Raw genomic sequence first — 25420 nt, 5'->3', positions numbered from 1 at the left:
CTGTAGTTGAGTAAATGTTTTCATCTCTGTTGCACTTTACTAAAACATCCTCAAAAGTATATATTTAAAAGTAAAAAATCAGTAAGTAAAACAGCCTCACGTGACCAATAAAATATCAAGATATATCTTACATCTTGGGGATGTGGGAGTCTCTAAGACGCATCAGACAGTAATTGTTAACATTTTATTTTATAGAACTGAACCAACCATTGATGTATCCAATCATCTCACGTGGAACACATTTAAAATCCCCTTCATGGACAAGAGCCAAGGATAGGAAGCATCCAACTGACCCAGATGTTCCTTTGAAGATGTCAGACCATTTTCACACAGTTGAAACACACAAAAAACCCTAGGGACAAGAGTGGATCTTGCTTCAGTAAGGAACCAAATGTGCAGTGCTGAATAGTTCTGCTGCATCATTCATGATTGTTCTTCACCTCCCCCATTCTTCAGTTTGTAACTCAATTAACAAAACAGATTTGCACAAACTGTCCCTGTAGTGAATTACATGACATTCATGCTTTCAATGCTTTCAGTGAAGGGATTTTTACCCTAGATCACCAAAGCTATGAAGATCAAGGTATCAATTGCACTCCATTGTTATGCTTTTGGTGCTGTGTATGGGCCAGTGTTGTGACCTTAGGACTCTTATATGGAAATATCTGAAGAACTGGGACTTTTTATTGCCTTGAGAAACTCAGTCAGGTGGCTCTGTTTATCATTTTTTTTTAAATCCCTCATGAAACAATATCAGATGAAGTTATAGGCTTCAAGACAATAGCTGCCAATCATTGTCCTCAATCAGCTGCTTTAGTGGAAAAGTCTGACAAAGTGTCAATGTCACCTCACATCAGGCACAGGTAGAATCTGTAACAGTCTGCAATGTGTTCTTCACAGCAAAACCAGGGACAGGAGAGTGCAGGTAGTGAACACACTGCAGGAGATTAAAATCAATACAAATGAAGGTAAATAGGAACTATTTCACCTCTGATGATATTAGAGGAACTCTTCCACTGGAAGGAAAGACTAGTGACCAATGAGTGTCCATTATGTTTTCTGGAGTGAGATACCAAGCTAAAGGAGATATTCTGTATTTCCCAGGCAGCATTTCTGGGCAGAATCTGGACACCAAACATTGATTCCTGTAAATCTTATAGAACAGTTTCATTGGCACTGAAATTATTATAATGGAATAAAAGCATTTTAAATAAAATCACTGGTTTTCTTTTTCATTCCCAAACTGAGTTTATAACAAGGCATTTTTTTTAAAGATATATTTATCCGTTTAATGATTTAAATGCATTGTCCTACCTGTCTAAACTTGTGCAAAACATATTCAATGAGAAATAAAGGCAAGCACTAACTCTGATTCATTGTGATTTACACACATGGGCAAAGAAACTGAATTCAGCTTTAATTCCTATTGTACAAAAGCCATTACTCTAAACCAAAATATTGCACTATCTGAAAGTAACAAAATTAAATTGAATGATTTAAGTCTGATACCAACTCCATAATTGTAGTAAGTTATCCTGGTAAATTAAGATTTATCTGTGTGACCAGAAAGCAACTCATATTTCTTAATGGATACTAGCTCCCCTGCCACCCCTACCCATCCACGACATTGAAGTTGAGTGTTGTGGTTGGAACCAGGTGCTGTATCAAATGAGGTGGATTATATTACTTTAAAGCATATGGTAGTATTCAAGGAAATACATCAAGAACAGGCAAGCAGTGATGTTCTATGTGGTGAACTGCTAAAGTTCAGGAACCTCCATTATAATGTTTTTATTTGCAAGTTTTAAGTGAACTTTACAGACTCACAAATAACTCGAGTTCTAGTCACCTTTTATATTGGTCCCTTAAAGTCACATTATAACAGATCATTTTAAGTAATTTATCATACAATAATTGAATGTGAAAAATAAAATAGAACACTGTTCTGGTTTAATCTTGTTTAATCTTATTATTTGTTACATTGCCCTATATTTTCACACCGATAACATTTATATGTGGGTATAAACATGAGAACTTAATACTTGTAGTGTTAAAGCATCTGTTCTCCATACATGCTCTGTTTAATTCCTCTTCTCCCATTGATAATACCTGCAATGCAAAATAAGCAGCAGATGGAACAAAGTTTAAATACCAGTCAGCTAAAATTCAGTTGTAATTTTTTTTTATTATCAAGAAACTAATGAGTAAGGACCAAGGCACATGGAGAGGATGCCAGAACTGAAAAGATAAAAGAATGGATTATGAGGTAATGATCAGGAGATGCCATGTTCAAATTTTAAAAGACCAAGAATGTAGGAGGAAATAAAGACTTAAGGAGGCAGAGTTTCACAGCTTTGAAATCCTAGGAAAGAATGACTTAAGTAGGAGATGATGTGGTGAATCTTGATTCTCAGTGAGGAATGCCACATTTATAATGAACGTTCTGACACAATGTTTAGTTCTCAAAAGTATTTTTTTTTACTGCCAATAAGTTCCTCACCATAAAATAATTGAACCACACGGATATGCTTGGCCCATTACTGAAAGCAGCAGAACACATACTTCCCAAACAGAAGGAAGTAGTTGTATTCCCAGGGCTGCCATTAAATCTGCCAACCTCTATTGGGAATTTGGATCAGGTGACTGAGCACTTGGATACATTACTATGTAGGAAATTAAGTCAGTCTTTAGGGGAATAAAATAATAATCAGCCAGTACTCCACATCCCCTGGCATTTAAACACAAAGCATCATCAGCACAGGTTAAGGAAAATGCCAGATGATTCTGCTCTCCCATGTCGTGGTGGCTGCCTTGTACTGAGCTAGCCAGACGGGAAGAAAATGGCATTAAACAAAAATGATAAATTTATATACATACACATACGAGCAATCAACTCAAAGAGATTAACCCAAGTATTTCCATAATTTACAAGGTTGATTAATTCATGTGTGTAAATTAGGCATTCTTTCACAAGGCAAATAGTGGATTTGCACTGAACTATGGGTACAATGATCCAGACACTTGCCCAATTACAATGACCCATTGCGAGCTTACTTTAGCACTTTTCTACTCGGCTGATGGTGTTTAAGCCCTGCACAACTATTTATAAAATCATGGTTTTTCCAACCGCCACGAGTAATGTCCTGCTGTCGTTGATCACCCATGGCACTGCACATGGGGAATTAAGTGTGGTCTTCAGGATGAGCCCGGTTTAAGGGCCAATGATAATCGGACAAGGCACACAGTTGTGTAATTCAGTCCCCATTTTAAAGTCATACATTCTGTACTTATTTTTATATTTGCAGTGTAAATTTCCAGGCCTACATGCATAATGGAAACTGCCTCGGTAAATGTTTAATTACGCACAAACCCCACCAGTTGTGGCACTGCAGCTCCTCTGGAGAATGTACAATTGCAGCTTAACAAGTTGTCACAGGCTGTTTACATTATAAATGTGGGCATAGGAATTTATAATGAAACGGTATACAAATTGTGTGCAATATTTTTTTAATATTAGATATAATTTGCTACTTTATGCTAATTAATCATATATATATCTATATAAAATCAGTTTTGTCACCTGTATTTTATTTGTGACTAATACTAACTATATAATGACCAGTGTTAAAAAGGTTGTGAAACTACAGCTTGACTGCAACTGTTAGTTTTCAGATCTTTCTATAATATGCAATGTTGCTCAAATTTTTAAACAAAGCTTAAATTTATGAACTAAAAGACCCTATATTATATTTTCACGAAGAATTATACCCACACCATGCTTAATTCAGTGAAAAGCTAGAAACATTGGCTGGATATCACAAACAGTTCGGAACTGTGTTTAAAAAAAAAATCAGAAATAGATTGTACATTTCACAAAATCAGGACAGTTTTAAACTATGATTTAGTCCTTCGGATGGCTTAGTGGTGTGGTATGGCACTACACAGCTGAAAGTCACAGCTTCAATTCTTGGTCTGTGCTGAGTTGGTTAATCTCTTTTGAGGTAACAGTTGGGATGTTACCTCTAGACTTGACCATTCCAATGCTATCCTAGCTGGCCTCCCATCTTGCGCCCTCCATAAAGTAGAGCTCATCTAAAACTCTGTTGCCTGTATCCTAACTCACACCCAGTCCCATTCACTCATCAACCCTATGCTCGCTGACCTACATCGGCTCCTGGTCTGGCAACACCTCAATTTTAAAATTCTCATCCTGGATTTCAAATCCCTCCATGACCTCACCACTCCCCATCACTGTAGCTTCCCTTCAACCCCCAAGATCTCTGCACTTCTCTAATTCTGGCTTCTTGCACACCCCCGATTTTAATCGCTTCACTGGAGGTTGTGCCTTCAGCTACCTAGGTCCTTACATCTGGATTTGTCTCCCTAAACCTCGTCACCTCTTTATCTTCTAAGATGCTCCTTAAAACCCATCTATTTCCCTGTCCTATTATCTCCTTGCGTGCCTCGTGTTAAATTTGTTTGATAATGCTCCTGTGAAGCGCCTTGTGATGTTTAACTTAAAAGGCGCTATATTGTCAGTTGTTGTTGATAGCTTCAGGGATCAATGATGTTCCAGCAAGTGAAACACATTAATCCATCTTTCTGAAATTAATCTTTTCTGAGCCAAATCTTGCCAGACATCACTGATAGCCTGGGCTACTAGTTAAGTAAAGTAAAAAAGAAGCCAAAAGACACAATGGCCACATTTTGCTATTGCTGGAATTTTCTGCTTGAAGCATTGGCACATATTCAATATACTCATGGAAATAATAGACAAACGTATTCAAAATAGATTGTAATGATGGGAGTGATGCCATACTTTTCCTTTTGCATTATTAGCGCTATAGTGATGCTGAATACTGGTAACGCCAGCACCTTCTGGCACCCAGAATAACAAGAATTTGATACAGATGTGTTGCTGTTTGTTACTAATACTACACAATCTGACTTCAAGAGCATTAAATGGATTTATCAGTTGTGACCTGTTCAGGTTACAAAAATCTGTAAACTTTTTATCTTCACAAAACATCATTAGCTTTAAAGATTGCAAGATAGTAGTGTAGGCATCCATTTTTCTGGGCAATGCATCAGAGTTTTACTTTTTAATAGTTTATTGATGCTGATTTTCCCATCCTAAAACCAGCCTTTTAAGAATTTATCAAAACACTACAGTTCAATTAAATTACTACAGCAGTACTGTGAAATTCAGCTGCCGCTAATTTTCCATTGCCAGAAATGTGGAATATAGTGGCCAATACATTTAGTAAGGCACAAGGATTACAAAAAAGCCAATGCAGTAATTAAATACAGTTCTGTAATGCAAGCAAAACAAACCTCTCAGTTTTTTGTATAAAGTTCAGTTGTTGCCACATGAACATACAGAATTTACAACACATCTGCTCAGAGTAAATCCTCTCTATACAAAAGCTATGTGGGTAATTGAGCTCCTTGCTGCAGTCACAATATGACGAGCAGTATGCAGCAATATTCACTGTATACAAATGTTGTCAAAAGATAACACATTAATTGCAATCATATGATTTGATATCTCAACTAATTATATTCTGACAGCATAATCCCCAAATTAATTCAAACATTAAAAGATGCTAAAATACACAAAATATATAATCACCTTTTGTCAGGAATGTCTCCAGTAATGAGCAATACTCGAGCTTTAACTGGTGAGCACCTGTCCTAAACAGGCAGTTTCAGAAAGTCCCACGTTTGAGCCCTGGAATGTGAATTTGCTGACCTCAGCAGGATGAAGGTAGGAACCTTACAATTTATCTCAGTGTCTTTATCTTGGATTATGGAGAAGAAGAGTAGGTCATGGTTCCTGCTAACCAGGAGCCAGTGACGACTCCAGGAAAATATGCCCATTGATGAGGTATCAGGATTGGCTTTGATGGCCCGTCAATAGCTTGAAGACACTGGTTACTAAAACTCATGAAAATATCAAAATTCACTGATAAATAACAGCCACTTAGGCACGATACTGAAGGTCACCTGTTGTCTAGGAACACCTGGAACTGTAACCTACTGCAAAGCAAATGCCTTCATGACAGCAGTGGATGAGAAAAAAAATGAGTGAATATAAATCAACTGATGTTGATACCTCAGTGAAGAAAACGATTAAATTACTGCACCATGCTTATGTACAAGACTTAAAAACCAACTTAGTGGGGCTGGCAATATAAGTAGCACAAGACAGTTGACTGCTCGTAGTCTTACCAAGTGAAGGACAGGCAATCCTAGATTGAAATTTGGGTTTGGTGATCTTCCAGCTTAGATTCAAATTTGGCAAGATTTTATCTGCACTTTAGATATACACTGAAATCATAAGACAATTTTTCTCTGTGTTTATTTTCACCCTGCCGATCTATCATTCCAAATTAAAGTGGCACAGGCTGTGGTAAAATCAATTATAACCAATTATCCTATATTTGTCCAAATGCAGTCCTCAACCAATGCATGTAATGCAAGCTAAAGGTTTCTGTAATGGGTATCCAGTCACAGCTGCCAGTTTGTGATGTGTAGGATGACGCTTTAGCCTCTTCAGAAGGATTGATGCAGATTAAAAAAATACTGCAGCTCAAGAACAATGAACCTTACCTCAAGAATTAATAAATATTATCACGATAAGGTTAGTGCTTATACCTGACTTTAATGAAAGAAAAGCTCAAAGAATACAGAAAACAATGGAAGTGAAGGTTTTATCTTCTGGAGATGAGGAAGATACTGAATGGAGAAAAAGATCAATTTTGTAATTACATATTAAAATCAACTACGCGAGTGCTTTAAATCTGACTCGAATCCAATCTACATTTTAGGATTTTTGACCTTTTTTTCTTAATGGAAAGGAATTGGAGATTGAGTTGTGTTTAAGGGTCGTGTTTTAAAACAAAATAGCTTACACAAGTTTAAACAGGTCACATGCTGCAGGTATTGAAAACGTGCACTGAAGCTAGATGGGCTGGTTTGTGAAATTCACAACAGCGAGAGTCAATTGTTTGATCCCAGCCCATTAGCCAACTATGGTCGCATTCTTCCTGAGAAAAGCAGAAGTCCTCTTTAAACTCGCACCATGAGGGAGAAATTAATAGTAGTCACTTTTATTAACAGGCCTACCATTGTGAGAAAGTCAAGTGCACACACTCACTGCCCTGTGGAGACACAAACAGACATATGGGCAGTCAGCTTAAAAAAAAAGAGGTAAGAGACTGCAAACTGTAGACCTGGGACCAGCAGCTGCACAGATAAAATGCAAAAGGTCAACTTTATTTGTTGTAGAAGTTACCCAGAAGGAAATGTGATGCCAAAAGCAAACAAGTCAGTCAGTCCACAAAAGGGACAGGGTTTATTATTGTTCCCATTTTTTGCAGAGAGAAGCGAGTTTGAGTTAAGTAAGTGGAATCTGCTTTGACTATTATTCTGTATGTTCACTTGCTGTCTGTGAAATAAAGCAACTTAGCGATTCATAGATGGCTTTGTTTCACTAAGTGTTTCCTTTGGAAAGAATTTAGAAGCACATGAAGTCATGTGTGAAAGCACATTATCCAGTTCAGGTCATAAAGGGGTCTAACTGTTACATTCCTGGGTTACAGAATCATACAGTTAAATATTGGAAAGCATGTACACGTCCCTAAACACAAGACACTCAGATAACTTATGGGAGTGTCTGGCAACAAAGTACCCGGGAGAATATCGAAGATAGATGCTAAACTTGTAACAGTGAATATGACGATAAGAGATCGGCTATCATTGAAACATGATCAGTTTGAAAAAATTAACTGTTCAACAATACACAGGGTAACATTCTTATTTGATGCTTAAATATCAAGTTGCATTTGTTTAGGCCATTATATGAAAGACAGCAATAAATGTTGGGGGCTTGAACTGCAATTTAACATTTTGTGTAGGTTGTTAATTCTTTAAAATATAGTGATACCCAATATCAGCTTAGGGCTGTAAACATAATTAAAAATGAAATGGATCTTGGGCAGCCTAACATTTCAAGTTGCTAAATTTGTTTCTGTATATAGTGAAAATTAAGAAAACCAAAAGTCACAAACATCGACAATCGTAGTACCAGTGAAGAATTTGTGTGCTTACAGATGAACAATCTCACACATTTGCATAAACTTCAAATCTTTTTGAGTCAGTTTACAACCATTGAAATTTGGTCTATTACCTAAAGTAGCTTTTCCAACTCTCCTTTAAGTTCACTATTGTTCTGTCATGTGCCAATAAATAGATGGAATGTTCCTTCCAGAGAGGCAGCGAGAAATGGCTTTACCAGATTCAGCCCAGTTCCAGGAATCTTGCAGACTCAGTCCAAACTGCTTCCAATTTAGTCACAATTCTACATACCACCTGGGTCAATGCAAGATGTGACTGCATCATACAACCTCTCGTTACCAAGCACTGTCTTAAATGAGAACCTTTCCAAACCACAGTGCAGTCATTCTCATTTAGTATTAGCAAAGCAAACCTTTCAATTTGGACAGCACTAAGCTCTCCAGTTGGCAAAAAATAGAAAGGTGCTTAATATATTTCATGCTAACTGTTTTTGCGGCAGTTCCTCTTTGCTGTCCTCCCTCTCCCGGTTCCAGTCCTTCAGACCTTCAGGTAAGGTGGTGTCTTCTTCAAAGCTGCCAGTACCTTCTACAAACTCTTCATATGTTGATTTTTCTGAAAATGGTCGTGGTCCCAAAAGATCAATCATGTCACTTTTATCAAGTACTTCCTTCTCTAACAATCGTTCAGCCACCTGACAAAAGGAGAAAAAATTATAGATCTCTATTCAGTGACATCAATAAGAATGTGCCTCACCTGGATGCAAAGTAACTTGCAGAAAACCATGGTGCTTCTCATTCCACAGCAGCTGTTTTGGTGCCATCTGTCTTAAGAACACAAGAACATAGGAAATAGGAACAGGAAGAAGCCATTCGGCCCCTGGATGATCTTCCACCTCAACTCCACTTTCCTGCACTATCCCCATATCCCTTGATTCCCTTCAATATCCGTCTTGAATATGCTCAATGACTGAGCCTCCACAGCCCTCTGGGTAGAGAATTCCAAAGATTAGCCACCCATTTAGTGAAGCAATTTCTCCTCATCTCAGTCCTAAATGGCTGACCACTGATTGTGAGACTGTGACCCCTGGTTCTAGACTCCTCAGCCAGAGGAAACATCCTCCCCGCATCTTCTCTGTCAAGCCCTGTAAGAATTTTGTAGGTTTCAATGAGATCACCTCTCATCTTCTAAAATCTCTCATAGGATAATCCTCCCATCCCAGGAATCAGTCTGGTGAACCTTCGTTGCACTCCCTCTCTATCGCAAGTATATCCTTCCTTGCAGTAAGACATCTTTACTCTTATACTCAAATCCTCTTGTAATAAAGGCCAACATAGCATTTGCTTTCTTAATTGTTTGCTTTACCTGCATGTTAACTTTCAGCGATTCGTGTACAAGGACACCCAGGTCCCTCTGAACACCAACATTTCCCAATCTCTCACGATTTAAAAAAAAATACTCTGCTTTTCTATTTTTTCTACCAAAGTGGGTATCTTCACATTTTTCCACATTATATTCCATTTGCCATGTTCTTGTCCACTCACTTAGCCTGTCTATATCCCCTTGAAGCCTTTGCATCCTCCTCACAACTTACATTCCCACCTAGCTTTGTATCATCAGCAAACCTGGATATATTACATTTGGTCCCTTCATCCAAATCATTGATATAGATTGTGAATAAGCTGGGGCCCAAGCACTGCCTCAGCCTGCCAACCCAAAAATGACCCGTTTATTTCTACGCTCTGTTTTCTGTCTGTTAACCAATCCTCAATCCATGCTAGTTTATTACCCCCAATTCCATGAGCCCTAATTTTGTTTTCATAACCTCGTGTTCCACCTTATCAAATGCCTTCTGAAAATCCAAATACACCACGTCCACTGGTCCCTTATCTATTCTGCTAGTTACAACCTTAAAAAACTAACAGATCCCTTTCATAAATCCATATTGACTCTGACCAATCCTATTATTATTTTCTAAGTGCCCTGTTACCACATCCTTAATAATAGATTCTAGCATTTTCCCTACTACTGTCAGGCTAATTGATCTGTAGTTCCCCATTTTCTCTCTCCCTCCTTTCTTAATTAGTGGGGTAACATTTGCTAACTTCCAATCCACAGGAGCTGTTCTAGAATCTATGGAATTTTGGGAAGATGACAACCAATGCATCCACTATCTCTATAGACACCTCTTTCAAAACCCTAGGATGTAGTCCATCAGGTCCAGGGGATTTATCAGCTTTCAGTCCCATTAATTTCTCCAGTACTTTTTTTTTTTACTAATACTAATTTCTTTCAGTTCCTCATTCTTGCTTGGTTCCATTCTGGTTCCACTCTGTTTAACTGCATCATCTCATTTGACTTCTGCACTATTCTTGGTTCTCCACTATTTCCGGGAGGGTTTTTGCGTGAGACAAACTATTTGTTTAATTTCTCTGCCATGTCCTTATTCCCCATTATATTTTCTCCTGTCTCAGCTTATAAAAGGACCCACATTTACTTTTGCTAATCTTTTCCTTTTTACATACCTATAGAAGCTTTTACAATCTGTTTTTATGTCATAGAAACATAGAAAATAGGTGCAGGAGTAGGCCATTCGGCCCTTCGAGCCTGCACCACCATTCAATATGATCATAGCTGATCATGCAACCTCAGCACCCCATTCCTGCTTCTATACCCCTTGATCCCTTTAGCCATAAGGACCACATCTAACTCCCTTTTGAATATATCTAATGAACTGGCCTCAACATCTTTCTGTGGTAGAGAACTCCACAGGCTCACAACTCTGAGTGAAGAAGTTTCTTCTCATCTCACCGAGAGACACCGAGGGGTATATGTGCACAAATCGTTGCAGGTGGCAGGGTACATTGAGAAAGTAGTTAAAAAAGCTTAGGGGACCCTGGGCTTCGTGAATAGAGGTATAGAGTACAAAAACGTGGAAATTATGATGAATCTGTATAAAACATTGGTTCGGCCTCAACTGGAGTAATGGCCCAAAATCTGCGTTCAGAGGCTTCCCGCGGGCGGATGCCTCCAACCTGCAAGAAATCTACGAATTTACTTGGTGGTCTGGGAGCTTCGTAGATTCGCGTTCCTGGGACTCTCCAATACCCGGTAGAGGCCCACGTATCCCAGGGGCACATGCAGTTCGCAAGGGCTCCTGGAATCACGTGGGCTTGCCCAACCAATAAAAGGGAATCCTCATTCATAATTATGTGGATTCCCTAAGTATGAATGGGGATTACTTCAAAAATACACGAACACATGAAATAATTAAAAAAAACATTTTTTTTTAAACATTACATATTTAAAATGAAATAAAATACCATTTAATTGCATATTTTAAACAAATACTTAATTTTTTGGAAAAAAATGTATATGTTTTAGTGGGGCTAAAAATAAACTTATCTTTTTGGCAGGATTTTAAATGTATAACTGAGTGATAACATTTTATTTTTCTACTTTAAAAAAAACTCTTGTGCTGGTAAAAGCAGGCCTTACGCCTGCTTTTACCAGGCATAAGAATTTCAAGGGCATTCGCTGGGCAGAAGATAGCCAAATAGCCCAACGCTGCACCCACAGAGGTCCATTTCTTTCAGTTTCATACGATCTGTCGAGAATTCTTAACAGATCGCAATTTCTGGGTTTTGCACATGCCTAAATCCGGAACTTGCACGGTCCCTACGTGCGTGTGCACCTTGTACGCACTCATAGGGGCCGCAAATTCCGATCCAGTGTGTCCAATTCTGGGCATCGCACTTTAGAAAGGATGTGAAGGCCTTAGAGAGGGTGCATAAAAGATTTACGAGCATGATTCCAGGAATGAGGGTTCTTAGTTACGTGGATAGACTGGAGAAGCTGGGGTTGCTCTCCTTGGAGAAAAGGTTGAGAGGAGATTTGATAGAGGTGTTCAAAATCATGAGGGGTCTGGACAGAGTAGATAGAGAGAAACTGTTCCCATTGGCAGAAAGGTCGAGAACCAGAGGACACAGATTTAAGGTGATTGGCAAAAGAATCAAAGGCGACACAAGAAAAAACTTTTTTACGCAGCGAGTGGTTAGGATCTGGAATGCACTGCCTGAAAGGGTGGTGGAGACAGACTCAATCATGGCTTTCAAAAGGGAGTTGGATGAATACCGGAAGGAAAAAAATTTGCAGGAATATGGGGAAAGAGTGGGACTAGCTGAGGTGCTCTTGCAAAGAGCGGCATGGGCTCGACGGGCTGAATGAGGTTCATCCGTGCTGTAACCATTCTATGATTAAAGATTTTACAGGTTTATATGTAGTTGATGTTGGCTGAGTAATCACTAGTGCACGAAGCCTGGAACGGTAGGATGCTATTTCTAAGTAATCCGTTAGGATTTAGGAGTTTACAAAAGAAAACAATGAATTGCATAGTACAGTGCAGTGAAGGAAGGAAATCTGGTTGTGCAGAAATGACGACCCAGTAACAATACGATCACTTACTTTTTCAACTTCCAATCGCTTCTCTCTCAATAATGCCAAGGTTCTCTGGTTTGCTGTACCAATAAGAGCCCGAACCTCTTCATCAATAAGCTGTGCTGTGGTCTCACTGTAAGGCTTTTCAATAACTGTATCACCTTGACGTGGAAGGTCAAAGGACACTTGCCCAAGTTTCTCACTCATACCAAACTGAACAATCTGATAAATGGGGGGAAAAAAGGATTAAGAAAAACAGATCAGAACACTCCCAGATAGTGACGACACCAGATTAATAGCTGACTCATGTAGAGCAGAGGTAATAGAGCTCGCTCTCCAGTTACTGCTGAGTTCGCTGATCAGATGCAGAGCTCTTGTATCAGCTTCATGAGATTTGATAACTATACATGATCATAGGGTGAAACATTCCACAGGTCAAGTCTGCCATTTACAGGATTGTGTAATGAGTCATTTACTACTGTGCTGAGCTACTAAATAATTAATAGCATAATTGAGTAAGTCTAAGTGCATGCATCTGAGAGCAGGATGTTCTTGATTTTTTGCATCATTGAACATGAATATAAAACTGAGATAACATGAATCGCTTAGTGGCGGCCTCATCAGACAGCAAAACTGTTTGGAGATCCTTACTCAGATACCAGAATACCTATTACTCCCTCAAAATTACTTCAGAGGCATCCATAACAATGGCTATTAAACAAATTCCAGACGGTTGAATGATGATACCAGCTTTAGGAAGGGGATGGAGCAGATGTTGAGAGTATGAAGTGCGGAGCAGGAGTTGAAGACAACAGTTTTTGTCTTACCAATATTTAGCTGAAGGAAGTTACGGGTAATCCAAGGCTGGTTGTTGGGCAAGCAGTTTAACAAGAGGCAGCGGAGAGGTATTGGTTGGGTGGCATCAGCATACATGTGGAAGCTAACCCCACACTGCAGGTGAGGTCACCAAGAGGTAAAGTTGGAAGGCACGGCAAAAGAAGCTTTTGCTACCTCTGGTTACAACTCGATACACAAGAGTTCCCTTGGGGGATTCTGGAGGTGACGGTGCTGGGGTGGGGTAGGAAGAGAAGCCATTGTTATAAATGCCCTGGCTATGATTGGAAAGGTAAGAGTGAACCAAACAAGAGTAGTCTCACTGAGCAGTTAACAGATGAGAGATGCTAGAGGAGGATCGTGTCAAAAGCTGCAGAGAGGTCTTGGGAGGACGAGTAGGGATTATGTACCATGGTCATAGCCAGAAAGAATGCTGTTTGTGACCTTTAGGGTGATGTCAGTGTTGTGAGAAGGACTGAAACCTAATTAGAAGGATTCAAACAGGGAACTGTGGGAGAAACAGGCATGGATCTGGGAGACAAAAGCATGCTTTAAGAAGGGTGCAGATGGGATAGTAGTTAGCAAAGACAAAAAGTTTTTAAAGGTGTGGGGTAATGCCTAAAGAAAGGGAACCACTTACATTAATTGGCTAAAATGGGACCCAAGAAGAGAGGTAGGGTAATCAGGATTTTAGTGGGAATGGGATCAAAAGGTACATTCTCATGGATTAATTGAGCTTTGAGAAGGTGGTGGGTGGGGGAGAGCCATGAGAAATAAACAAGAGCGCCTGACAGAGGGTGAAGGGAAGAGACAATGGCTCAGGCTTTGAGTGGTACAGGATGGGGGCGGGAAGGTTTAGCTCAGTGGTCAAGGAGAAGTAGCAGAGGCAACTGACTGCATGATCTTCTTGGAGATGAAGAAAGCCACAAGTCCAGTGCACTTGTTGGAGGTGAGGATGGACTGGGCAGAACAGAGGAATTTAATGAGATGGTTGGTAGTGGCAAATGGAGGGCCAAAGGCTAGATAGTAAGGAACTGTAAGCAACCCGAGGGAGTTTCTTTTTCCCAGGGGTGGATTTAGAATAGTGACCATACGTCCCCAGATGAGGTACTGTGTTCCTGGGCAAACAATGTCCCTGGAAGAGTCCCCGGTTCACAAAACTCGTCCCCGAAATATATTCCTGGGCAGTGAGCGTACCCGCCCGAAGCTATCAGTTTGTGGCCCTTAAGACTAAAATAAACAACTTGTACAATGGCCAGCCACTGCACATGCACGTCTTTCTGTGCATGGGGGGGGGGGGGGGGGGCGTGTCACATCCACGGTAATTATAGGGACATTTGTTTTGCATTTGTAGTGTATGTGTGCAACTGTTAAAATATAGGCCGCAAAAAAATTTGCCTCGCTACACTGCACAACCTACATTTTCTGTCCTGGCTGCTTTGCTGTGCTTCCACCCTGTGCGTCCCCGGATTCGGTTTAGAAAACATGGTCACCCTAATGGAGAAGGAAGAGCTGGAGAAGTGTAAGGGGATGTGGGTTGTGAGTAATGGTTGGAGGTAGCCAAGTTGGTGATCGATGCCACGGGAGATGGTTGGGGTCGGCCGTGAATATGGATAGGAGAGTTTATACAGAGTGATTGGTTTAGTGAGAACAAAACAGCTAGTGAGCATAGGGCAAGGGGAGCAAAGAGGGAGATGGAAGTAACTTTGGATGAGGAGTCACTCAGTGCAGAGGGCGAGGGAAGGAGGGAGGATATTTTGGAACAAGCTCAGGGTAGGGCTTGTTTGTAGACACTATGCATTAAGTTCTTAATTTAACGATTTAGCGGTGTGTTAAAAGCTTTAGCCAAAAATTGGGTTCCAAACTTTCCTACCCTAGATCTCAATGTTCAAATACTTGCTCCTCAAAAAAAAAACAATCTTCTATTAACCCACTGGCACTGCTTAGTAACAAGGCACGAAATACACACACAGCAGGAATGCAGACTAAAGTGAAAACTTAAATACATAAAGCGCACATTGCAAATTATACAATAATAATAGTAACTTTTATTTATATAGCGCCTTTAACGAGGTAAAACATCTCAAGACTCTTCACAGCAGAATGCAGTCACTTAACAAGATCAGGCAGATTGCATTTGTCATTGCAATGTTTTTTTCTTAAATAATATATATATAAAATTAAAATATACTGACATCGAAAAATGTGTGTCCAAGTCAAATTATTATTAAGTTTGGTTAAAAATAAAAATGTTAACTCAAATAAAAGATACCCCACCAGGTCAGTTCTACATCGTAGCTGCATTTAGTGATGAAAGTAATTTTACAAAACTGCCTCTACCACATGTAAAAGAATGAATGTTGACGGTAACACAACTCTTAAAAATGTTTCCATTGCCTCTATCCCATCAGGATGAAAACACGTTGTGCAATTAGAGAACACACTTCTTTGGCGAGACGGAAGCTCTCCTTCTGCAGGTAACTCAATTGAAAGTGGAGAAACTATTCGAGAAGCCCCAGAGTGAATCGCAGGCCAAACTGAGACTCAAACTCTGGTCTTCTGGATGTGTGTCCTCTAGTGCTGGAGCTAACGCTCTCCCAACTCCAACAAAACAATCAAGATGACAACTAAATATGAATAAAGATTTACCTGGGCATAAGCACTCTGTGTGATTTTCTTCAGATCATCCTGAGCACCAGTCGTGATGCGATCAAAAAATATCTGTTCGGACACTCGGCCGCCAAGCATCATGCACATGCGATCAAAAAGCTGCTCTTTTGTGTAAAGAAATTGCTCTTTGGGCAAGTACTGTGCATAGCCAAGGCCTTTCCCACGAGGGATAATAGACACCTGCAGAAAGAGTTACACATAAAACATATAGACATTTATAAATTTCAATTCAAAACATTAGGAATCTACATTAAAACTGACCTAGAATCTATGCTATACTTAGCTCAACATGTCAAAAACCTGCAATACACTTAAAAGGAAAAATCTACCTCAACAATGCCTTCCATTTAGGCTTCCTCTATACATTTAGCTTCACCATTAAATATCAGCAGTATACATGAACATAAAATGTATTGCCTTGAAAGTTTTCTTGCTGATATAAAATAGCTCAAAAATAAAAAAATGTTCTGTATTTTTAAGTGTAATCGCACCAGAATAGGTCGGGTTCAATCACAATCTGAACTCAGCAAAATGAGAAGAGCACATCATTCTGAAATGAGACTGTTCAATGTTTCCTAAATAATTGATATTATACACAGCACTCCTTGGGGTAATTTTACATCTCCATGCATTACTTTTTGACCATTAAAATGAATGGTGAAGCTCCTCCCCACGAGGGGAAAGTCGTAAAATTACCCTTTTATCTACTTTCTATGTTGTTGTGGCATCAATTATAAACTCATTCAAGAACCTGATTGCGAAAAACAGCACCATTACATTCCCTCCCAGTTCATCACTTATTTTTATAATCCACTTTATTTGTTTTAGTTTTTCTGCATGACAGATTATTCCTCAAATTCTTCCACCTCTTTGAAAGAACCAACTTGTTCCATTTAGTACCGCCATTAAGCAGACAGCCGGAGATCAGCAACTTCTGGTCTGGATAACTCAGAGTGAACAACCAGCGAATTGCCATTCATTCACATAGATCAGATCATTACTTCCACTGCATTGTGCTACTGAGTTCTCACATTAACATATTTAATGCATACTTATCATGCACACTACTTCTCTTCCAAACATACAGATGAAAGTTAATTCCTTACCTTCAGCAGAGGGTCTGCATGTTCCAGGAACCAGCCAACAATTGCATGTCCAGCCTCATGATAGGCAACAGTCTTTTTCTCATCTGGTTGCAAGACCTGTGTTTTTTTCTCTAATCCTAAAACATGAGGGAAAAAAGTGACCGTTAGTAAAAGAAAGATACAGATTCAAATAGAGGCACTGTTCAGTGAAATCTTGGTTTAGATATTCAATGTATCCTCGCCCCTCCATCTCTACTGTACTTTTCAAATCAAATCTTCAAATAGGATAATGGTCACAATGAGCTAAATGCTTAAGCAATCTCAGTATGGTACAATTTTAGATTATATAAACTTCAAAGCTATGAGAATTGAGAAAAGGCAGATTTATTTCAAGCATGTTCATGTGGGTTCTGAGGTATACAATAAATTAATCAGGGGTCATTGGAGTAAAAAGGTACAGGTGATAGCAAGGTTGGCCTTAAATTATATAAATGCAATTTGTTGTTGTTGCTCAACTAGGGCAATTTATTCATTACATATGCATAAGAAAGTATGTACAGATACAAAACTAACATGCGTAGAACATTTATAATTACAAAGGAACGACAGGTGTAGGAATTACAAGGTGACAACGTCACTATCCAAGATGGCACCCGAGCTGGTGATCTCTTCTCCTTTGCAATTCAATCTATGGCCAACTGAAGCCTAGTCATGGTACATGATGTTTAGTGCTGTCCCATTGAGGTTTGAGACAAATACATGGCCCTGACTGCAGTTGCTGGAATCTCACACATCGGTAACTGCCATGGTTGCTTTCTATTTTTAATTTTGCAGTTGAATTGGTCACTGCTGAATTAATCGGAAAGGATAGAGAGCCTACAATCCCAAGGAAGCAGCATTTATCAGAGAGATAGACTGTAAACAGAACTGCAGAAACAAGTATCGTAACATTATAATGTGCTTCAAAAGAAAAACATACTATTACACAGCGCCATTATAGGAAGCCTTTTCTACAGACTAGAAGTCAAATGTTACTAGTATTATAGGTAGCAACCTGTTCATGTGCATTTAACTCTCAATCGAAAGACTCTAAACCCCATCATCTGATATCCCAAAGTTACCACATTTTGAAAAAATGAAAGAGCTCTAATAGACTCTAGGAAGATTGTAAGCTTTCCTATAGACGGATATTAAACAGGAAAGTGTCGATTTGATTAAAATTTATGTATACATGCTGAAAAAAAAACATTTTAGTGATTGAAAAAGATCAATTTTATTGATCACGCTACTACAGATACGCTGAAAGGCTGAGCTGAGGTAGCTGGAATGGGAGGAGACTCGTGTGGAGTATAAACACCAGCACAGACTATTTGGGCTGAATGGCCTGTTTCTGTGCTGTATATTGTGTGTGTAATTTTATGTAAAAAGAGGCTTATTTAAACATTGTGACATACACATGCATCTGGCTTCCAGTTAACATGTAAATATCCCTTCAGTTTCTCGATTTGCGATATGGAAAAACTAGAGCAGTGAATTGAATAATTTATCTGTGAAAGTTTCATCAGCACCTATTAGATGGTAATGCATTTTGCATGTCTGAGTGAGGGAAATACTGTCTGGTCGCCAACCTTTGTGTGAGTGACACAGATACAAAGAAACAGCAAGTCAGACTTGCCAAGATCGCTACTATCTATGGGTGAAAGAAAGATCATTAATTTCACATAGATGTAAATTGATTTGATTTTTTACAAGCACCAAAAGAGTTGGGAGCAGTGGAGTCCAGAACTAAAAAGATCCAACTGGAAGTTCTACCAGAAGCATGGCATAAGCAGAATATTTCACCAGCTCTAAGCACTCTTTCAAAGATCATAACTTGCTTGCATCTGTAACCGGTGAAAGAACCATCAGAGCTCAACATCACTAGGGACTATCACCATCCTGCATTTACAAGGTTGAGAAAGCAAAGAGAATAGAAATACACAGATACAAACATCGGATGTTAAACACACAAGTGGACCATACCTCCAATCACACGCTCTATTGCCTGCTCAAAGTGCTTCACGTGGATTGATTCATTTAAATGCCGCGCAGCGATTAGGGCAGCTTCGTTACATACATTGGCAATATCAGCACCTGAAAAGAGCAATATGCTGCATCAGTCTCAGATACAAGTTATAAAACCATAATTTTCTGGGATGATGGGAGTTTCAGCATTAAGAAATAAATACCTTTTTTCTACCAAGTGTCAGCATTAAACTCTCCAAGGCCAAGTAGATCATGAATCAGGTGTGAGGTAAAACTACTTCTGCACTGGCCCAATCTTACCAATATGAGATCGTTCCTTGCAAGACTCTGATAGAGACTGCCAATATTAGCAAAAGTAAATGTGGGTCCCTTACAGGCTGGGACAGGAGAAATTATAATTGGGAATAAGGAAATGGCAGACAAATTAAAACAAATACTCTGGGCTGGAAATTGATCAAAAACAGCCACCATCAGTTTGCCGCCCAAAAAACCGCTATGGCTCCGCTATTAAGAACAGCAGAAAATTAATGAAAAAAATGGGGAAAAAACCCCACCCGTCGGTAAAAATCGGCGTTGTACTTTAGTCAGAGGTCAATTATCACTATGAGTTGAGTCTAGGGAGGAGGAAAAACACAAAATATTTTTCCAATAAACAAAAACAATTAAAAAAAAAAAAATCGCAAAACATTCACAAGACCCTTTCCCAGTGAACCGCTGCAAAATAATTTAAAAATAAACTTTTACCTTGCCTTTTTTTGCAGGGTTTCATACCTACCGCTGTTTCAAGGGCTGCTTCGACTGGTTCCTCCCTGGGGTTTTTCCCCCCCATCTACGGATCACCGCTATGACCAAACTCAGGCGGAAGTGGTTTTGCGAGTGTTGCACGCCGGTGGTCCGCTCCCCAGCGATATTTCAAAACCGCCGGCGGAACACTTCGATGAAATTCCCGCCAGGTGGTTTTCCACCCAAAACGAAGAAATACCGCTGAAAAACGCAGCGGAAACATGATGAAATTCCAGCCTGTGTGTCTGACTTCACAGAAGACGACACAAAAAACTTACTGGAAATAGTAGGGTGCCATGGTTTTAGCGAGAATGAGGAACTGACAGAAATTAGTATTAGTAAAAAAAAGTACTGGAGAAATTAATTGGACCGAAAGCTGATAAATCCCCTGGACCTGATGGCCTACATCCTAGGGTTTTGAAAGAGGTGGCTATAGAGATAGTGGATGCATTGGTTGTCATCTTCCAAAATTCCATAGATTCTAGAACGTTTCCTGCGGATTGGAAGTTAGCAAATGTAACCCCACTATTTAAGAAAGGAGGGAGAGAAAACGGGGACCTACAGACCAGTTAGCCTGACATCAGTAGTGGGTATAATGCTAGAATCTATTATAAAGGACATGGTAACAGGGCACTTAGAAAATAATAATAGGATTGGGCTGTCAACCCGGATTTATGAAAGGGAAATTATGTTCGACAAATCTGTTACTTTGAAATTGTAACCAGCAGAATAGATAAGGGGGAACCAGTGGATGTGGTGTACTTGGATTTTCAGAAGGCATTCGATAAGGTGCCACACAAGAAGTTATTAAACAAAATGAGGGCTCATGAGATTGGGGGTAATATGCTAGCATGGATTGAAGATTAAATGAAAGAAAACAGAGAGTAGGAATAAACGGGTTATTTTCAGGTTGGCAGGCTACAACTAATGGGGTCTTGCAAGGATCAGTGCTTGGGCTTCAGCATTCACAATTTATCGCAATGATTTGGATTGAGGGACCAAATATAATATAGCCAAGTTTGCTGATGATACAAAGCTAGGTGGGAATGCAAAGAGGCTTCAAGGGGATACAGACAGGCTAAGTGAGTGGGCAAGAACATGTCAAATGGAGTACAGTGAAAAAATGTGCATTTATCCACTTTGATAGGAAAACTAGAAAAGCAGAGTATTTTTTTAAAATTGTGAGCGATTGGGAAATGTTGGTGTTCAGAGGGAACTGGGTGTCCTTGTACAAGAATCACTGAAAGTTAACATGCAGGTACAACAAGCAATTAAGAAATCAAATGATATGTTGGCCTTTATTACAAAAGGATTTGAGTACAAATGTCTTACTGCAATTATAAAAGGCCCTGATGAGACCACACCTGGAGTATTGTGTACAGTTTTTGTCTCCTTACCCAAGAAGGGTATACATAAGAACATAAGAAATAGGAGCAGGAGTAGGCCATATGGCCCCTTGAGCCTGCTCTGCCATTTAATAAGACCATGGCTGATCTGATCATGGACTCGGGTCCATTTCCCTATCCAGTCCCCATACGCTTTATTCCCTTATCGCTCAAAAATCAGACTGAAATCTCCGTCTTAAATATATTCAATGACCCAGCCTCCACAGCTCTCTGGGACAGAGAATTCCACAGATTTACAGTCCTCTGAGAGAAGAAATTCCTCCTCATCTCAGTTTTAAATGGGTGGCCCCTTCTTCTGAGACTATGTCCCCTAGTTTTAGTTTCCCCTATGAATGGAAATATCCTCTCTGCATCCACCTTGTCGAGCCTCCTCATTATCTTATATGTTTCAATAAGATCACCTCTCATTCTTCTGAGCTCCAGAATGAGTGCAAAGAAGATTCACCAGACTGATTTCTGGGATGGGGAGGATTGCCCTATGAGGAGAGATTGAGTAGACCTATATTCTCTAGAGTTTAGAAGAATGAGAGGTGATCGCATTGAAACAGACAAAATTCTCACAGAGCTTGACAGGGTAGATACAGGGAGGATGTTCCCCTGGCTGGGGAGTCTAGAACCAGGATCACAGTCACAGAATAAGGGGCCGGCCATTTAGGACTGAGTTGAGGAGAAATTTCTTCACTCAGAGGGTGGTGAATCTTTAGAATTCTCTACCCGAGGGCTATGGAGGCTCAGTTGTTGAGTATATTCAAGACAGAGATCAATAGATGGATATTAAGGGAATCAAGGGATATGGGGATAGTTCAGGGAAGTGGAGTTAAGGTAAAAGATCAGCCATGATCTTACTGAATGGCGGAGCAGGCCCAAGAGGCTGAATGGCCTACTCCTGATCCTATTTCTTATGTTCTTATGTTTAGTAGGAAATCAGCAGGTTTTGTGTTACTAAGAATATGATTAAGGCTTTCCACACTCATTTTGGATAGCTATCCAACTGGGAGGTTTGTGTTTCGTCTTTCTGATTTAAGCCCAATTTCCAGAAGTGTAATAATAGCGTGCAAATCCACAAATCACCAAGCCTATCTAAACAATGGTTATGAGCCAAAGTCTGCCCATATAGCTTTACAGTGACGACATTCTTTTTTTCAAACTGTTGTAATGGTCTACACTACAAGTCATTCAAATTTTCTTTGACTCATGAATACAGGTTGAACCTCCTTTATATGGAACCCTTGGGACCTGGCCTGTTCTGGATAAGGGATTTTTCCGGACGAGGGATGGTCACGGTAAATTGAATGGTACAGGTAGTGAGCAAAGGGATATCGGGGCTGGCTGGGAGTGTGGCAGAGAGATCATGAGGGGGGTGGTGGATCACGGGGTCAGGCCGGCGACTGTGGGAGTCGGCAGCAAGGAAGGACTTCAATTTATTCAAGTCGGAGTTCTGCGCATGCGCCACCTGGCAGCTGGGAATGGTTCCGGATGAGGGGTGGTTCCAGATAAGGGAGTTCCGGATAAGGAAGGTTCAACCTGTACCTGGGGACTACATACATAAGCGCTTGGTTATAAATTTGGTAACTATGCACAACATTATGAGCTCCGCACTACACAAGATCAGCAATATAATTGAGTTCAGTATCTTTTTCTGGGACTTACCAGTGAACCCAGGTGTCAGGGCAGCCAGTTTGCGTGCCAATGTTTCTTTACTGATACTGGGATTCATTTTCAATGGACTCAGGTGAACCTTGAAAATGGATGCTCGCCCTTTGATGTCAGGAGGACCTGCAAGTCAAAACACAACGCTAAGACAAAGTTTGGATAAATTATTATAAAACTGGCTAAGTTCACAGTAAATCTATGTGCTATATATTCACACATCGATTAGGTCCTATGAAATATTACGCATTATTTTCTGATTAAGCAAAAATATTTTATGTTTCTATTTTAGTTGTAGTAATATCAGCCGTTTAATTTGCAACAACAGACTATGGCATGGATCCCATCTGTAACACAAATCTAAATTAATTTATTTGTGGTATAAATGCTATCCACTTCAACTGCAGAAGCTTTTAAATATTCACATGACCTTTCCCACTTACATTAAAGCAGCTGTGGAACAGTTTTGCAAAGTTGGACAATTACATTTATACGACGACACGGAGGAAAGAATTATAATCTCGATGCGGGAAAACAGAACCTAAGAATGTTCCTTAAACTAGGATATAAGGTTTAACGCCAAAGGAAGCAAGACTGAGCAGCTCAAATAGGACTCTTTTTATAATATTCTTGGGATCTTATGTTTGTTAGTGAGTCTATTATGAGAAATAATATTATTATACAGCACCAGAAGATCTTTCATAAAATAAGACTTTGGAGATAGACATTTAGTTCACTTTTTAGGTTTCCCAATTACTCTCATGTATCTTGGAGGTTAATAGCAGGAAAATACTGACCCACCGATTAATAAATGACTCTTAAACAAGACCCATCAAATCAATTTACATTGCGCGTGAAAGACTTAAAAAAAAAAATCAGATGAAGACTATTGAACTTTATTGGATAGAGTCTCCGCTTTCAGCGCAATTGGGAAATTGTGCCAAAAATGTGCCTGTATAATCACAAACGTAAAATCTTCCACTGATCAACACAATCAGGCAGTGTAATAGAATGTAATCTTTTTTCTCCAAAGTATTCCTTGATGTATTTAAGTGGTAACTTGGTGCAGTTTTATTAATACAGCTGAAAATGGGTTTATCTAAGCATCTCCAGTCCTCCAGCTGCGAGTAACCAGATTTAAAATCACTGAAAATGACAAAAAAAACTATACTGAAAAAATACTGAACCATTTAATAGCTTCATTGATGTACACTAGTCAGTTTCTTAGTAAATTATAATGTTCCTCTGCGCCTAAGGAAATGAATCCAATTTGAAGAGCCTTCCCGAAATGGCGGAATGTTACAATTTCAACCTTGGGGCCTGGCCAGTTTTGTGAGCGGGGCCTGATTCACGCTGAGGCGTGAGTCCGGGGATCAGCAGAGGCCTATAAAAGGCCGCGAGAGGCAGCGGGAGTTCGTCGTGGTCGCTGAGGCGTGAGTCTGGGGATCAGCAGAGGCCTATAAAAGGCCGCGAGAGGCAGCGGGAGTTCGTGGTCGCTGAGGCGTGAGTCCGGGGATCAGCAGAGGCCTATAAAAGGCGTACTTGTGCAGCTACAGGGAGAGGGCAAAAAAGTAGAAAGAAACAGAAAGGTGACATCACAGCCTAGGGGGTAAGTGATTGGCTGGTGATTGGTGAGTAGCTTTTCTTTGTCTTTTTTATATTAGTCAGTAACTTTTAACATTGTTGTTGCCAATTTAAGTGCATCTAAGGGTTAAGTCATGGCAGGAGAGCTCGGTCGGGTGTTATGCTCCTCCTGTACCATGTGGGAACTCAGGGACACTTCCGGTGTCCCTGACGACTACGTGTGTGGGAAGTGTATCCGCCTCCAGCTCCTGACGGTCCGCGTTGCGGAACTGGAGCTGAGGGTGGATTCACTCTGGAGCATCCACGATGCTGAGAATGACGTGAGTAGCACGTGTAGCGAGTTGGTCTTACCGCAGGAGAAGGGTCCACAGCCAGATAGGGAATGGAAGACCAGCAGGAAGAGTAGTGCAAGGAAGGTAGTGCAGGGGTCCCCTGTGGTCATCCCCCTGAAAACAGATACACTGCTTTGAGTGCTGTTGGGGGGGATGACTCATCAGGGGAGGGCAGCAGCAGCCAAGTTCATGGCACCGTGGCTGGCTCTGTTGCACAGGAGGGCAGGAAAAAGAGTGGGAGAGCGATAGTGATAGGGGATTCAATGGTGAGGGGAATAGATAGGCGTTTCTGCGGCCGGAACCGAGACTCCAGGATGGTATGTTGCCTCCCTGGTGCAAGGGTCAAGGATGTCTCGGAGCGGGTGCAGGACATTCTGAAAAGGGAGGGAGAACAGCCAGTTGTCGTGGTGCACATTGGTACCAACGACATAGGTAAAAAAAGGGATGAGGTCCTACGAAACGAATTTAAGGAGCTAGGAGCTAAATTAAAAAGTAGGACCTCAAAAGTAGTAATCTCGGGATTGCTACCAGTGCCACG

At 40.1% G+C, this 25420-nt stretch overlaps 2 protein-coding genes across 3 annotated transcripts in view; one reads left to right on the top strand and one right to left on the bottom strand.

Annotated features, from left to right (window-relative positions):
- Positions 1-1216, top strand: part of dbndd1 (dysbindin domain containing 1) — a 66971-nt gene extending 65755 nt beyond the window's left edge. For both annotated transcript variants that reach the window (XM_070898167.1, XM_070898168.1), the window contains exon 5: positions 196-1216. In XM_070898167.1, the coding sequence (XP_070754268.1) occupies positions 196-356 (161 nt within the window). In that variant the 3' untranslated portion in view covers positions 357-1216. The remainder of the gene's footprint in view (positions 1-195) is intronic.
- A 6041-nt stretch (positions 1217-7257) lies between these two features.
- The window catches only part of LOC139278908 (mitochondrial inner membrane m-AAA protease component AFG3L2-like), a 55487-nt gene continuing 37324 nt past the window's right edge, over positions 7258-25420 (bottom strand). The window contains exons 12-17 of the mRNA XM_070898165.1: positions 22967-23092; positions 19125-19235; positions 17124-17239; positions 15997-16197; positions 12541-12735; positions 7258-8770 (exon numbers count right to left, since the gene is read on the bottom strand). Of these exons, the coding sequence (XP_070754266.1) occupies positions 8555-8770; positions 12541-12735; positions 15997-16197; positions 17124-17239; positions 19125-19235; positions 22967-23092 (965 nt within the window). The 3' untranslated portion in view covers positions 7258-8554. The remainder of the gene's footprint in view (positions 8771-12540; positions 12736-15996; positions 16198-17123; positions 17240-19124; positions 19236-22966; positions 23093-25420) is intronic.

Source organism: Pristiophorus japonicus, chromosome 13 (assembly GCF_044704955.1).
Source record: "Pristiophorus japonicus isolate sPriJap1 chromosome 13, sPriJap1.hap1, whole genome shotgun sequence".
Lineage (NCBI taxonomy): Eukaryota > Metazoa > Chordata > Chondrichthyes > Pristiophoridae > Pristiophorus > Pristiophorus japonicus.
The sequence above is the reverse complement of the archived record's forward strand: the minus strand, read 5'-3'. Positions and strand labels throughout refer to the sequence as shown.